The 15,420-nt window shown below is 43.0% G+C and overlaps 2 protein-coding genes across 2 annotated transcripts in view; one reads left to right on the top strand and one right to left on the bottom strand.

Moving 5' to 3' along the window:
- Positions 1-1,625: 1,625 nt before the first annotated feature.
- sf3b2 (splicing factor 3b, subunit 2) lies at positions 1,626-11,564 on the bottom strand. Its single transcript, XM_075451120.1, has 22 exons — positions 11,397-11,564; positions 10,906-10,952; positions 10,409-10,459; positions 10,059-10,289; positions 9,433-9,468; positions 9,190-9,265; positions 8,927-9,024; positions 8,640-8,748; positions 8,083-8,177; positions 7,776-7,994; positions 7,362-7,487; positions 7,197-7,277; positions 6,889-7,116; positions 6,653-6,802; positions 6,470-6,559; positions 5,511-5,618; positions 5,305-5,412; positions 3,757-3,899; positions 3,385-3,486; positions 2,309-2,408; positions 2,031-2,222; positions 1,626-1,906 (listed from the first exon to the last, which is right to left on the bottom strand). Exons 1-22 carry the CDS (start codon positions 11,524-11,526, stop codon positions 1,835-1,837), a joined length of 2,592 nt encoding a protein of 863 aa, XP_075307235.1. The 5' UTR covers positions 11,527-11,564; the 3' UTR covers positions 1,626-1,834.
- Positions 11,565-13,353: 1,789 nt separating this feature from the next.
- capn1 (calpain 1) overlaps positions 13,354-15,420 on the top strand; it is a 42,725-nt gene continuing 40,658 nt past the window's right edge. Inside the window, exon 1 of the mRNA XM_075451389.1 lies at positions 13,354-13,493. The gene's annotated coding sequence lies outside the window, so the exon portion shown is untranslated. The remainder of the gene's footprint in view (positions 13,494-15,420) is intronic.

Raw genomic sequence — 15,420 nt, 5'->3', positions numbered from 1 at the left:
CTCGGTGACAATCACAGCGTCGTTCCTGCGAGTCTGAGACGTTACCGCGCTCAAGATCCTTAAAGCATAAATGTCCCAGGGGAAAAGCTCATTTAACACAAGTTACTGGAACTCATTTTTAGTGAAAAGTCTGTATATTCGTCCCTAAGCAAGACATTTGGTTCTTTTCTGCATCGGTGCAGCTCTAGTTTCCTCAAGAATGTGTTTTTAAAGCCTCTTACGGAAGTTCAGCAGAAGAATTTTAAGTGGCTGCTGATGCTTTGACTTTTCAGAGCAGCTTTACGGTGAGAAGCTGTGAAAACTTCAAACATGATGCAGAATCATGTTGTGAACCGGTATTAAATGCCTTTCAATGGCAGCAAAAGTCCCTAAACATTAGGGGTGGGGATTGCCAAGGACCCCACGAGTCTTCCTCACGCAGGGCAGCAGCAATGGCCGGCTGTTGCTTCAGAAAGCGCGGCTCCATCTGGTCACAGTGTCGGTCGTTAGTTTGTGTGTCTCCAGGTGGAGAAACTTCAGCTTTTCCTTCAGAACATGGCTCACTGCGGTGCTGCGACTAAAAAAAAAAAAAAAAAGCAGACTATGCGCCTCACTCGTCCCAACACGCGGGCGACTGCTGGGAAGCCAAATGGAGGATGTGGGCGAAGCCTCCAAAATGCAGCATCCCAGCCAGGCCCCATTCCTCCACTGCACTTCTCAGAGCAGCAATGTTGCTGCCAGTGTGGCTCACGTACACGGCCCTCGTCTGCAACTACGTTCGCCATGTATTTTTATATTTATTTATTTAGTCATTTATTATTATTATTATTATTATTATTATTAGTTAGTAGTTTTTTTTTTAAATTAGAATTGGTATTATTATTGTTGTTATTAATATACAATCATTTATAAAATATTAATTTTTTGAGCTACTTGACTAATTTGAATTTCCCCCATTGGGGGATGAATAAAGTATTTTTCTATTTCTATTCTATGTATTTAAGAAGAGCACGGCTCCAAATTATGCATCATCCACCTAGAGCCGACGTTCTCCACAACGTCGTATGGGCGCAAATCTTTACAAAGGAAACGCAGCATTGCCTCTGCGATCCTCCGGGCTGCAGTTGAAGCAGATGGGAGGACTTTGGCGCCGTCCAGTGGAGTTTGCTTTGGCTCGGAAGGCTTCGGTGGCTCCGGCTGAGCTAATATGTCGGGGTGGTGTCGAGCTAAATGAGTTTGCAAGTTTGTTGCGTTACCCGAATACCTAATGGGAGCGAAACAGTGTTTGCAAAGCACGTACTCTTTGCCCAGCTCACTGCAAAAAAAAGAAGAAGAAGAGTAGTGCCTTGCAGTGAGGAGCGGAGGTCGTACTGGTTTACAACCCGTCTGAAACACGATTTATTATTAGATAAATAGCGATATTCAATCGGAAGACTATAGCAATATATGGCAACATATTGCTATATCGATATTTTTGTCCAGTCCTACTAAACATGTCGTCCCAGCTCGTATATGTGCAAAGAACCACCCGACGTCAGCTGACTCGGACGTGGAAAATCCCTTTAATTTGATCCTAAAGCACCGCTCCTGTTGTCATGCTCCGTAACTTCCCCCAGAGGGAGTCAAACAACGAAGGTAACCCAGGAATCTTTTGTCATCAATTCATTTATTTACAAAAAAAAAAAAAAACGGGGGAAAAAAACATTGTGAAAAAATAACCAAGACCTAAAAAGTACGGCTTAAACGGAGGCGGCACACATGACGCCGGCTGCATGAGACTTTTAAAAATAAAGGCGACCTGCTCTTAGTGGTACTGGTCTCAGATGATTGGTGTGGCTGTCTGCTTCCTGTTTCCCTAGAACTTGAACTCTTTGTATTTCTTGGCGCCGCCTCTCGTGTCCTGCGGCTGGGCCTTCCTCTTCTTTTGCTGTTTGGTGACAGGGAAGCAGAGAAGGGGATTAATATCCAGACAGAGGAAAAAAGGTTTATTAACAGAAGTTAAAAACCAGAAAGCAGAACTGCAGTGATGCCAGAAAGAACTCCATCAGTACCTTCTGTTTGGCAGCGTGCTCGGCCACCATGTCGCTGAAGTCCTCCTTCTCCACCTGGGCCTGCTGCTCCCTCACATGCTCCTCGTACTTCTGTGTCATGGCCATCGGGTCGAGCTCCAACTCCTCGGGGGCCAGCGCCACCTCCACGCCCTGCGACTCCTGTCCCCCACCCGTCTTACGGCCAACCATGGCCTGGAAAAGAAGAAGAAAAAAAAAGGTTTCAGACACGGTTGGTGTGACGGAGCATCAGGGCGCTTTGCACGTGCGTCTCGTCTCACCCCCGACACGTCGTAGATGTGCGTCGAGGCCATCATGGCCGCCCCGGCGGGGCCGGTTCTCCTCTCTGCGAGCACCGTAAACAGCTGAGGCGTCTCGTTCCTACAAAAACAGAGACAAAGAAAGCTCAGAGCGGTTTTTCCCCCCCGTCACTCATTTTCTGGCAAAACACAATTTGTAGAAACAGGAAATCTCTAAATTATTTATTACAAACTAATGGAGCTGGTGGTCTGTGATACTGAGATTTTATAGAGCGGAGAAACGGACCATAAAGCTTGTGCAGCATGTTTTATATCCAATCTACTTTATTTATAAAGCACAGTTTAAATAAACACAAAGGTTTCCAAAGTGCTGTACAATAAATACAATAAAACATAAATAAATAGACTGTCCACCCCACCCCAAATAAAATAGAATTATAAAATATTTTCATTTAATTGATGCAGTGCAAACACTTTTTATGTTTTGACCCTTTTTAGACTCAAACTAAACATTGTTTTTTCACTATTCTTGACAGAAAATACTCAGATTTGGATAAAATATGACAAACTATATCTTATTTATGTACAATAAATGAATCAAATACAATAAAGCAGCAGTAAATAATGGATCACTGCTATTATTTTCATAAACCTTCTTCTGAACCAGACATGGAGGAGCTGCGTTCAGCTTCTTTGCTCCACATGTCTGGAACAAACTCCCAGAAAGCCTCAGATCAGCTGAAACACTCAGTGTGTTTAAGTCCAGGCTGAAGACACACCTACTTTCAGCTGAATAAAGCTCCAAATCTGAAGCTTGAGATTCAAAACTTAAGCACATTTTAACTACTGATTCTATCTATTGGTCTTATTTCTTTCTTTTTTGTTTAAAATTTAAATCATGCCTTTTACTGTTTTAATGTCTCTGTAAAGCACTTTGAATCGCCTTGTTGTTGAATTGTGCTGTACAGATAAACTTGCCTTGCCTTCTGATCAATAGCTAGCGGTTCAGTGTGTGGAAATTTGCAACGTTTAACGGCAAAGCTGCTAAACTACCAGTGTTTCACAGAAGAACTCAGCGTTCAGAGAGAGAAACTCACCCCTCCATGGCCTCCTCGATCTTCTTCTTCCTCAGCTCGATCAGCTCTGGAGTCTCCATGCCGGCTGGTACCGATGAGAAGCCTCCGGGGGTGATCAGCCCGCTGAAACACACACAAAACGAGACGGTTCAGTGCGAGTCCGTCTTCAAAATAAGAAACAACAGAAACCAGTGGGCATTAACAGCCTCAAACCCCTGGAAAATAACAGTTCCACGAGGATGTGCATCAACTAAACCCACTTTAACCGGTTAAACCCGGATCAGGAGGTCACAGGTCAGTTGATCTCTCAGTAACATGATGAATGAGGATTATTAAGAACTGGCTTTTAATGGACTACACTCTAAGTTTTAAGTGTCGGACGTAATTCAGCACCTGTCTGCGGGTGTGAAGAACCCAGTTTCATCTGGCTTCTCCTCATCGCTCTCCTCCTCCTCTTCCTCCTCTGATGATTCCTCATCCGAGGGCTCCAACTCTCCCCACGGTGTGTGGTCCACCTCCTCCTCCTCCGCTTTAGCCTGGACACACAAACCCATCGGAGGATGAGAAAACTCATGAAACCATCACCAGGCTTTAACTGAGAACCATGGAAACTGGAAAAAATAAAACACTGCGACTCCACACAGAGAAAAGTTCATTTTATGTCACATTTCAGAATCAGAAAAAGATTTTATTCACATTACAAACAATTTGTTCTGGTCTGATTGGTGCAATAAAACAAAAAATATAATAATATAAAATACAATAATAATAATAATAAAATGATTTATTTATTTATTTTGTTTTTAAATTCATTTAAAGGATTTTATTTGTTTCTCTTTATGTTCTTTTATGTATTTTAATGCTTCTTCCACTCCCTGCTGCAATGCTTTTATTTTATGTGAAGCACTTTGAATTAGTGATGCTCCGATCAGCATTTTTTGGACCGATCACCAAAATCATGATCTGCCCGATTGCCGATCACGGAAGGAATCGGACATTTCCATGCCTTTCATCTAGCAGAGAGTGCACCATTTATAGAAATTAAACCGCCAGAGGTAGCTGGGGACATGTAGAACATGAATCTGGTGGAGTGGGCAGAGAACATTTTGATTTGGTTCTAAATGAAGTTTTCAAATCTGACTATGCAGAAATGAGTTTGATTCTGAATGTGCTTCAATAATTTTGTTCTATCATTTTGTTTTAATCATTAAAAAGAATGTAGTAAAAAAACAACCAAGTAATGACAGGTGTATGTATTCCAACAAATGAAAAATATAACTTCGATATAGATTTCTGAGTTTACGGGGTGCACTTGAATGCACCATAAACCGTTCACACGCTTTACCGTACGACGCGATGTAAACGGGCACTCGATTTTCAAGTGTAGCTAGCGCGACCGTGCCTCTCCGAAGCGCAGATGGCGTGACCGCAGTAAGTTTCACATCTTTCTGACACACTTTGAAGAAATTCCAGACAGGAGAGGTCATGTTGTCGAGATGCACTGTAGAGGTTTTACCTGTTCGGTTCTGTACACACGTCCCGTACCACATTAGAAAGTGGTCGCTAGTAATTAACGTCAAGTGATGGGCATATTTTTCCGATCGCCGATCAGGCTATTTTTGGGCATTATCGGCCGATCATGATCGCCAGCCGATCGATCGGAGCATCACTACTTTGAATTGTTTGTACATGAAATGTTCTACAAATAAATTTGATTTGATTTATTCAAGAAACAGACGCCAAACATCCACAAACGCACCTGAATGAAACACTTCTCAGAGCTGGACGTACAACTGTAAATGTTCCCGATCAGGAAAGTATCGGATGAGGTTTTATAATATTCAATTTAATGTTTTTTTCTCTCAATAATGGCAATAAAAAGGCAAAACGGCTGAAAAACACCGTTTACAGAGTGAGCCGCGCATGCTTTAAGGTTCTCACCTGGAAGTCGGACGCATTGGTCCCGAACACGTCACCGTACAGAGGTTTGCCCATCTCGTCCACTGGGGGCTTCCCCCAGCCTCCGGCGTGATAACCAAAGGTACAGTTCTGATAAATAAAGAGAGACAACATTAATGAACACATCAGTCAGCGTTGGGAATGCGCTCTCATCCCAGAACGGGATTTAATCTGGGGCATGCCGTCACCTCTGGGATGGGGGAGTTGAGTCCAGGGATCTTGAGGTTGGGGTAGGAGGGAGGCGGGCCGTACCGCTGCATGGCGATCAGCCAGGGGGGCGGCACCTTGTGGGCGTTCTGGAAGAGACGTGAAGGTGAGGATGTGAGCCGACGGCAACAGTCAGACAGTGAGGAGGGCTCGGCTTAAACTCCATCAGGTCTTAAATGAGCTGCACGACAAATCCTTTCACAGCCTGCACAGCAGCAACAGGAAGCTGACAGAGATGCTCCGATTGGAAATTCTCTTGGCAGATTGAGATCTGTAATTACGATTTCTTTATAAAATACATTATTAGCTGCGAGGATTTTTGTTTCAACTGTAAAACAAAAATAATCCATAAACAACATTTTATCCTGCAACAACCTAGAAGTTTGTCTCTGCAAATCCAGATAAAAAAAAAATGTGCTGAAAGATCCTGGATAGAAGCATTTCTCCAAAACCCAAGTGTATCCCCTCCATTTACCATGTTATAGGTCAGGTTTTCTTACTCAGGAGTGCTGGATTTGTACTTTTGGAAATGAAAATCACTGAACTTGGTAAATAAAAACCAGGAGAATACAACAGGGTACCTTTAGCTTGCTAACATATATGGCTCCAGTGGCATTAATGGCAAGTTTTCAGTTTTTCTTTTCATTTACCGCCAACCTGAAAGCCCCATTTTCCCTCGGAGACATTACAAAGTGCTACATTTGGATCTACTTTACACCACAAAGGTGTGTGTGACCAAAAAATAAATGAATAAAAAGAATTATCACATTTCTCAGTACAAATGGCATCTTCACACACAGAAAGAGTAAACTGGATGCACATCAGTCACCAACTGAACCCAGATAAACCAGCTGATCAATCCTTCTGAACAGTCTGTATTTCTGGGGGATTTTCCTGTGAAAGTTAGCGAAGCTATGCTAACGCGCAGCCTGTGACTTACAGGTCCGACGGGCATCCCCAGAGCGATGCGCAGCTCATCGGACAGATCTCCGGGCTTCTTCTCCTTCAGCCGGGTTTCAAACTCTTTACCCTGCGGCGGCACAGAAGCACACCAGTAAAAAACGTGAGCTACAGTTTATCCAGATTAGAAAAGAAGAAGAAGATTGAATGCTGAAGGCTGTACCTCGTAGTAAAGGTCTCCGTGGATGGTGAGTTTGGGTTTGATTTGCCATTTGAAGAAAGCATCGTGGAGCTTCTGGTAGTCGATATCAATCTTCCCCATTTTGGGACGAACCTTCTCCCTCATTTTGGTTTTCATGGTTTTGGCATCCTCCTGTAAACGGGCAACCACACAACAACCACGTTAGCCGTGCCGGGATTCCTCCGCCAACCCTTCTGAGAGAGGAAACTGTGGCCCACCTTCTCCTGCAGAGCCTCCCTCATCTCCTGGATCCCCGTCCTCTTGATGAACTCGGGCAGCTCAAAGGGAGGCTTCTCTATTCCCCTCTTGCCCTGCAGGTACTTTCTTTTGAAGCACCAGTGGCGGGGCACCGGCACCGTGTTCCTGGTGGCCTTTAGGTGGACCAGCAGCTTGGGCTCCTGGGCGGTCACGTCATGCATCTCCACGACATCTGGACGGGCCACCAGCTGGAGAAGCAAGAACAGAGACGAGCATGAGTTGAGATCATTCCACTGCAGCAGCAGCAGCCGGATTCATGCGCCTTCACCTGTTTGAGCTCAGCCACAGTCAGCCGGTTCATCCTCCTCATCTTCTTCTTGGACAGTTTTGGTATATCCGGTCTGATGTCCTGAATATTGAGAAAGGTTTCAGCTGTGAGACGCGCATCCAAACAGCATTTAGTCCTCTCTCCTTCTGTGGAAAGGCTTCTTACCTCGTCGCTGTCGTCGCTGTCCTTCCTCTCCTCCTCAAATCCTTTTTTCCGCATCATGCCCACCGCCTCGTGCTTTTCAGCCTTCTCAGGCTCCTTCTCCTTCTCTTTCTTAACGTCATCAGTCAACTAGAAAAGAGCAGAGAAGAAAAGCAGCATTAGAGGAAAATCAAATACTAATAAACAAGTGCATTCATAACACTTTAACCTGTGGAACAAGGCAAGTTTATCTGTATAGGACAGTTCAACAACAACAAGGGGATTCAAAGTGCTTTTTTAAAACAGGAGAAATAAAAAGCATGATTTAAACTTTAAACACAAACGAGAGAAAAACGGATAAAATATGATTAAGTTTGGAAACTCAAGCTTCAGATTTTGAGCTTTATTCGAATGCAAACAGGAATTGACTTTAATCACCTTAAACGCCTCAAACACCCTCTTGAAGAAGATGAAGTTGGGGTCGTAAATCTCCGGCTCTTCTGTGACGTACTCGATCTCCACCTCTGGCTCCTTCTCTTTGTCCTTGGGCTTGTCGCCGCCGTCCTCCTTCTGCTCCTTCTGCTCCGCCTCCACCTTCTTCTCCAGCGCTCGCTTCTTCTTGCTCTTCTTTTTGCGGTTCCTGCGTTTGCGGTTTTTCTACAGGAAGAGGCTTAAGTTCAGACTCTGAACAGAAACACTGGAACACGACCAGAACAGCTGCAAACCAGAAGATGCTGTGCCTCACGTCTTTTTTAGACATCTGGCCGTCGTCATCTTCCGTCTCGGACATCACTGCTGCAGAGGAATTCAGGTCCATCTCTCCTTCATCGTCATCTTCCTCTTCAAAAAGGAAGAAATAAAATTGTGAAGACCGCGCTCTGATACCGTAATCTCCTTTTTAAAAGTGTCCAGAAAGTTTTTCTTGACTCTTATGCACAACAAAATAGCCAAAAAGGATGTTTTATTTCAGACTTTTGAGACCGATCAGTGCCTGAAACAAGCATTATTTCATTATCATTAAAAAAAACTATCACCAAGACTGAAAATCTAAGAATCTAAACAGGCTTTCTCCTGGTAAAAGTGAAGCGACACTTTATCATATAAATAACAGTATTAAAGCTAACAAAAATGTATGTTAATGTGATAAAAAGGAAGCTCTTTTTGCCAATTTTGTAAGACGTTATTCCTCTTCAGTCTATGATACATCAGCTCAGCCTTTTTAAAGATCAATGACCCAATCATTTAGAAAAACCATCAGCAGATAATCAGCGTTTCTCTTTCAGTTGGAGCTGAGGAGCTGACCTGCCGGATCAGTGAGCTGCTCCTGTCGGATCTCCTTCAGCTGCAGGATCTTCTCCAGAGCCTGGGGGATCTTAGGTCCACTGACGCTGACTTCCTCGTTCTGCCACATCTGGATGGAAATGGGAAAAATGAGTGAAACAAAGCCGTAAGACACAAGATATAATAAATAACAGACTCCACTGGGAACCAAAAGGCTTAGACACTAAATGCAAGCAAGCTTGATGGATTGTAAGAACTTCATTTGGGAAAAGATAAATAAATATAGTTAAACATAAAAGCCTGTTCACCTCTCTGTTGTCCTCCCCCGGGGGAGGCGGCACCCTCTGCTTCTGAGTTGGCAACATAGAGACACCAGGAGGCAGCGGCCCACGAGGGTCCATGGTCACTTTTTACAGGCGACACAAAAAAGGTTACTTAAGATTTGATCATCTGTCCAAAACGCTGGCGTAAATGTTGGCCTGAAGACCCTGTTTTAAGACTAAAGGCTCAGCTATGATCCTGTATGGAGCCGTTTCTAAAATGCAGCGAGGTCTTAAAGGTCCTGACAGACCTCTGATTGCAGTGGGCAAGGTGCTGGGCATCTTTCCCATCCCCTGCTGACGCTCCTGTTCCATCAGCACGGCAGCCTGAGACAGGACCAGGGAGGAGAGAGATTAGTGAAGTAAACAAGTGAGGAGAAGGTTTAGAAAGAAAAGCAGCACAATGCTGTCCTGGCTGTAATTAAAAAGTCTGCACACCTAAAACATATTCTCTCTCATTTCTGCTGTAGAATTTGTCACCGTAAGCGTCTTACCCTTTTCTGTTGCTCCAGAAGGTCATGTTCATCCCCCTGTTGGAGGCAGAAATAATGAATGAGCAACAATCACACGCCGTTGTACTTTAAATCCTCAACTCTACTTTATTTATGAAGCCCTTTAAAAACAGCCGTGGGTGAAACAAAGTGATGTGCGTGAATAACAACACAAAGTATGAGAGATAAAACACGAGAAGAATATAAAAACAATAACGCAAAAACAGAAACAGAGTCTCAGGAGTATAAGGATGGAACGAGCCCATTTAAAAACAAATAAAAGAATCTTCAAATGGTAATGTAATGTGCTCCCTCTTATGTGTTCCAGTTAGGGGTCGAGCGGCAGCATTTTGGACTAACTGGAGACGTGCGAGGGAGGACTGGCTGACCCCAAGATAAAGTGCATTACAGTAATCCAGCCGAGATGTGATGAAGGCGTGGATCCTTTAAATCCTCCAAGCTGGTCTGAATATATTCAAACTGCTTGGAGTAAAGATATTTAAAGATCTAATCTTTTTCATGTTTTCCTGAGTCAAATCAGTCACAAAATGATCCCATCATGGCTGTTTGATGTTGTAAAGATGATGCTGAATGAGACGGTCGTTGAAGCTGCTGCGCAGCCACCTTACCTGCTGCTTGGCCCTTTCCTCCTGCTGCAGCACCATGGCGGCTCTCTGCTGAACCATCTTCAGCTGATCTTCCTGCGACAGGCCGGGAGGGGGCAAATTTGCATGCTCCATGCTCATGTGTATGCCAGGCGGAGGGGGGGCTCCGGGGGGCATCATGCTCATAGAGTGGAGCATACCCATACCGGGAGGCATGGGGGGCATGGGCATCGGAGGCAGAGGGGGAAGAGACATCTGACAGAGAGAAAACAAAAGAGGCCGTGAGAAGACAGAAAAGGTTTGAAGGTGTGAAGAGAAGTCATGACAATGTCTGATCAACACCATGCATGCAGTGTACACATCGATGCATTTACCTGGGCACCCATTGACTTGTCTTCATTGTGTTTGCTGAGAATAATTCCAGTCTACAGAGGAAAAACAACGAATGAGCAGAACAAACAAGCAATCTTATTACTTCAAAACAGTTCCACAGGTTATATTCAAAAGGCAGCAGAGAAGTCAAAGGACGAGAGAAGAATCAGCTGAGGCCAGAGAAACATTATGTCTAACTATATTCTTTTATGTATTGTTAATGCTTCTTACACTCCCTGCTGCAATGCTTTTATTTTATGTGAAGCACTTTGAACTGTTTGTACATGAAATGTGCTATACAAATAAATTTGATTTGATTTGAACTACTCGTGCTGCTTGAACAGTCACCATTCAGTAGTGACCTGGAGGTATACAGAGCTGTAATGTGAGTAACTACAGCTTTAAACTGTAGTGAAGTACATACTTGAAGAAACCAACAGCAGAAACTGATGTTAAGTGTGTAAAACTGAAGCCAGTGAAGCTAAAACTTGGTGTTTACCTGAATCATGTAGCCCTTCAGTCTGTCAACGAGCTCCTCTCTGGGGCCTGAATGAAAGAAAAATGAAAGTCAATACTGTTAATGGAAGCGATACAACACTGAACTGAGTCCACCAGTAAGACATATTTTGCCACAGTTACTTTACTGTGATTCAGAATTGCGTGGCTGATAGGCTCAACAGCAGACGCTGAAAGTTAGCAATGGAGCGAATACAGAGCTAGGTGTTTCACCGAGACAGACCAAACCTATTAAATACAGAGGGTGTAGCTTTAATCGCGGAACACTTATTGATAAACTACTTATTTGTTTAAAAGTAAATTATAATGCATTAAAGTGAGCGTAAACACATTATAGGCCTGAGTTTAGACCATTACAACGTAAGGATCGCGTCTAAACGCCACTTGCTGCAGTTAGCTAATAGCTAGCTAGAGTGTGCTAAACACATCGTTTTTTAAGAGTTATCCAAATCTTTTCGGTGTTTTTTTTCTTACCCATCGTAGGGGCTCCAAGCTCCGCAAGCTTGGCCTGAAGATCCGGGTTGCTCCATGAATTCAAAGCCGCGATAGCGCTCCCTAAATCAGACGGGAGACTGTCGGTTCCCGGCGGTCCGTCGGATGCCATGTTGAGGTTTTCTCTATGGAACAACGGCACGGCGGTAGCGGAAGACACGCGAGAACGAGAACTGGATTACTGCAAAGCATTATGGGAGCCGCGCTTTCGTGAAAAGACGAGTAGTTTCGATTATCGCCTGTAGGTGTCACTGTTGTAACACATTGAACATTAGAAAAATTAAACTGTTTTTTTAGATTAGAAGTCAATTTATTTGTACATTTTCAACGTTTAGACCTTTCTATGGAATTTTTTTTAGTTTTTAAAGATATTAACTCGGTCAATTTAGCTTTTTGCGGCGCAAAATGTTCCTCTGAAACGATTCATGTAAAGCTGAAAGTGAAATAAACACACTGGGTCTGTATCCTGTATCAGGCCTTTTCAGTCAATCATAACCAAAGCTCGTGGAAGGACTAAGGGTCATGAGCCTATAACCTAAAAACCAATTTTATGGACACATAAACAATATTTAGACTTGTCACATTTCTGCATTTTAGATTTTAAACATTCGGTGATGTAGTGCTGCTTGGAGAATGCTCGTAATCTTTCTTTTGTTTAGTTTTTTCTTAGAGCAGCTTGTCCTGAAAAAAGATAAACACCTTCAGTTGTGACTTTGTCATATTTATGTGTTAAAAAATCGGACAAGAAGGATTTACACGTTGCCTCTAATCTTTTGCTGCTGGACGTCAGAGTAAGCATCAGTGTGAAATCAAAGCCGTGAACCTTTTGCATCAACCTGACCAACCACGACAATGAAAATGAATTAATCTGGAGCAAACTATTTCAAAGATTTAGAAATAGATGTTCTCTATAATGTGAAAAACTAACTCTGTGTTACTCTACAGCTGAAATCCCCAAACAGATCACACCATGGTCATGTTTCCCACATTTCAGATGGAAATTATAATGGGAAAACGACTTATTTGGATAAAAACTCATTAACTTATGAGCTCAAAGTTGCAAATTGACTGAAAGAAATGTCTTTAAAAACTTATGGTTAGCAAAGCTACATGATGCTGAGTACCTCTCACCACAAAAAGGTCCAATAGTCACAGAAGAGATATCTTAGCAGAGTTAAATCTACTGTATTTTTTCCTTTTATTTATTTTCAAATCGGCATATTTGACGCACACATAGGTGGCATTTCCCCACCTTTGGATTTGAGTTTGAGCAGTGGTGGGGAATTTGAGACAAGAATGAACATGAACATGAATTTCTTGTTTTAGGGTTTAGTGGATATTTGCTGCTGTTAGGGGAGGAGAACCAATGAGAAGAGGAAGAAGTCTCCAAGCATTCGGAAAATATTCCGTACATAAATGTAAATATATGAATGTAAAACCCAGATTTTTTTGTATTTCATAAAGATTTTCTTTCCTTTACCAAAGCCCTTAATATTATAAAAATTAAAAATGCTATGAAACTTTTTAGTTTGTTTGAAAAATATGATTTGCGACAAAAGCCCTAGCGAACATTATTTTGTCTTTATTTATTTTATGAAGATTTTATTTTCATGTTTTCTGTTCTGCGTCCTTCATATGCACCTGCTCCTTTAAAATGTAAATAAGATGACGTAAGTCATGTATTTTGTACATAATTTAATAAAAATAAATAAAAAAAATATTTAAAAAAAATATTTAAAAAAAATAAAACAATAACAAAAAAAATAATTGAAAATTAAAAGATTAAAAAATAAAAATAAAAAGTCTCCAAGCGGCTGTGGTGGGTGGACCATAAATATCTACGTGAACTTGTAGCAACATGAAAAAAAGACGGGCTGCACAAAGCCCTCCCTTCCTTTGCAGCAGCGCTTTCTGCGCAGGCGCACTGTGAGGGGTTCACATAGGCTCCAATAGATCGGGGCAGAGACAGCAGGGCGTTTCTGAGCAGTGGGGGACTGATCTACATTAAACATGGACAGGAACAGACAACGTCGAGTTTTCTCCTAAATGTCAACAGCTGCGCTTTAAGGAAATCTCAAGGTAAATATGAAACCGTTTCACCGTGTTGCAGTGCGTAAAGATTGAATCTACTTCTTTGAAAACATCCCAGTCCGAACTTTATACGAAGAAAATGAAATCTGAGAGCCGCTGTGTTGTGAAAACGGAAACAAATCATTTAAAAACAGTGTCCTCGCACAGGAGTGACACTCAAACCAGCCAACTTTGCGCTGCCGTGTCCGCTCTTTACACTGGCGGGTAGGGACGCCTGTTAGTGAAAGTTTTACTCTGTCATCTGGTAATTATGTCTCATCTCAGGGACCACACCTTCCCTCAGCGCCGCGTGCTTATCTGTGTGAGCCATATGTCCGTGATAATGTTTTAAAATGCAGCTTAATGTGCTGTAACATAGCCTGTTATCCAGCTGCTTAATGCCAGAGGAGTGATTTCCAGATGAGCTCAATGTTCTCCGCCCTGATAAAAACCCCTGACGGACAGCACTTTCCTGATGTGGCTGCAGGGAGTTGGAGCCTTAAAGGCTTTCAATCAGATACTTTGGATATTTTATTTCACTGCAGTCAGTGTTTTGGAATATGAACCCTGCGTGCAGAAACACGCTGATGGCGGTCAGGACGCACAGAGCGCAAACACGATCCTGAGGAGGAAACCACGGAAGCAAGGAACTGAGACGTGTGTATCATCAGAAAATACTGCCACACACTGTACACCGACATGTGAACTGGCTTTTACATCCAAGTCTCTGCTGTTCAGGTCATATCACCACAACATGCCCCTTAACTCTGCCCTCACGCACTGTGCATATATGTCTCCCCTCAAAGTGCGCAAGAAAGTAGTAATACTAAAAGGCTAAAGCATCCAACAACGCTTCAGTTTTTATCTGAAGGATCCCGGAGGGTTGCTCCACTTGCTTCCTGGACTTGTTGGCAGTTATTGAATCCATTCTTTCCTTCTTGGAGGGAATCCAAGCTGAACACACGAGTGATCCATTTCAGAGCTTCGTGTTCTTTTCATGGAATTTTGCACCTTTTTACTTCTACATGGTTATTGTGGAAATGCATCTGGCTTGTTTAGATGCAAACTTCTAAAGTAAAGGAACCAATTTACTTGAATTTGGCTGCTGTTTAGTAGCTCCAAATGGAAGTTTCTTGTGTGTTTTGTTGCATTTGAGCCCTTCTCTGTGTGGTTAGACTGCCGCTGCTGTCGGCCTCTGCTCGCCTGTATGTATGGCTGTGGAGTCGCTGCTTGTCATTTCCTATAAATGTCACCACCTGCGCTGAGGCGGAGGATATATGTACGTGTGTTTTCTCATGTGAGAGGCAATGAAATATTCATTGCAGTCAGACTCAAATCCTGCTGGGCAGAGTTCGCCCAATAAAACCACAGCACGACTGGAATGTGAGGAGAACGTGTCAGACTCCGTTGCTGCTTTCAGTGGTGCCACCACTCCTTTATTTTGGGTCCTGCTTTGTCTTTATTGCTGCTCATCGGAGTGGCTTTTTCACAGTTTTTACCTTTACATAGTAAAGGCCGCAGCCCAGCTGCAGGTTGCTAAAATATGTCACACTACATATATAGAGTCTGCTGGTCGTAGCAGCTGCAGAGGTCTCTAACTTAAAGGGATAGTTCGCCTCTTTTGACATGAAGCTGTATGACATCCCATATCAGCAACATCATTTATGAACATCTTCTTACCCCCTGCTGCGTCCTGTGAGCAGAGTTCCAGTCTCGTTTTGGTGTTGATGAAAGTAGTCCGGCTAGTTGGCTGGGGTTTAAAAAATAAAGCGTTTTTCTTCTCAAAACAATATATGCGTTCAAAAGAGTAATACATTTGCATCACAAAATCGTTCTCGTGGAAAAAGTCAGACCTCACAATCGCTGGGCCCTATTTTCTCTCCCTTCGTATCACTGCCTGCTGCCGCGCCTGTTTCACGGTTTGCCGGCAGGCAGC

The sequence above is a fragment of the Odontesthes bonariensis genome, chromosome 19, assembly GCF_027942865.1.
Source record: "Odontesthes bonariensis isolate fOdoBon6 chromosome 19, fOdoBon6.hap1, whole genome shotgun sequence".
Classification (NCBI taxonomy): domain Eukaryota; kingdom Metazoa; phylum Chordata; class Actinopteri; order Atheriniformes; family Atherinopsidae; genus Odontesthes; species Odontesthes bonariensis.
This window is presented reverse-complemented; position numbering and strand designations above follow the sequence as displayed.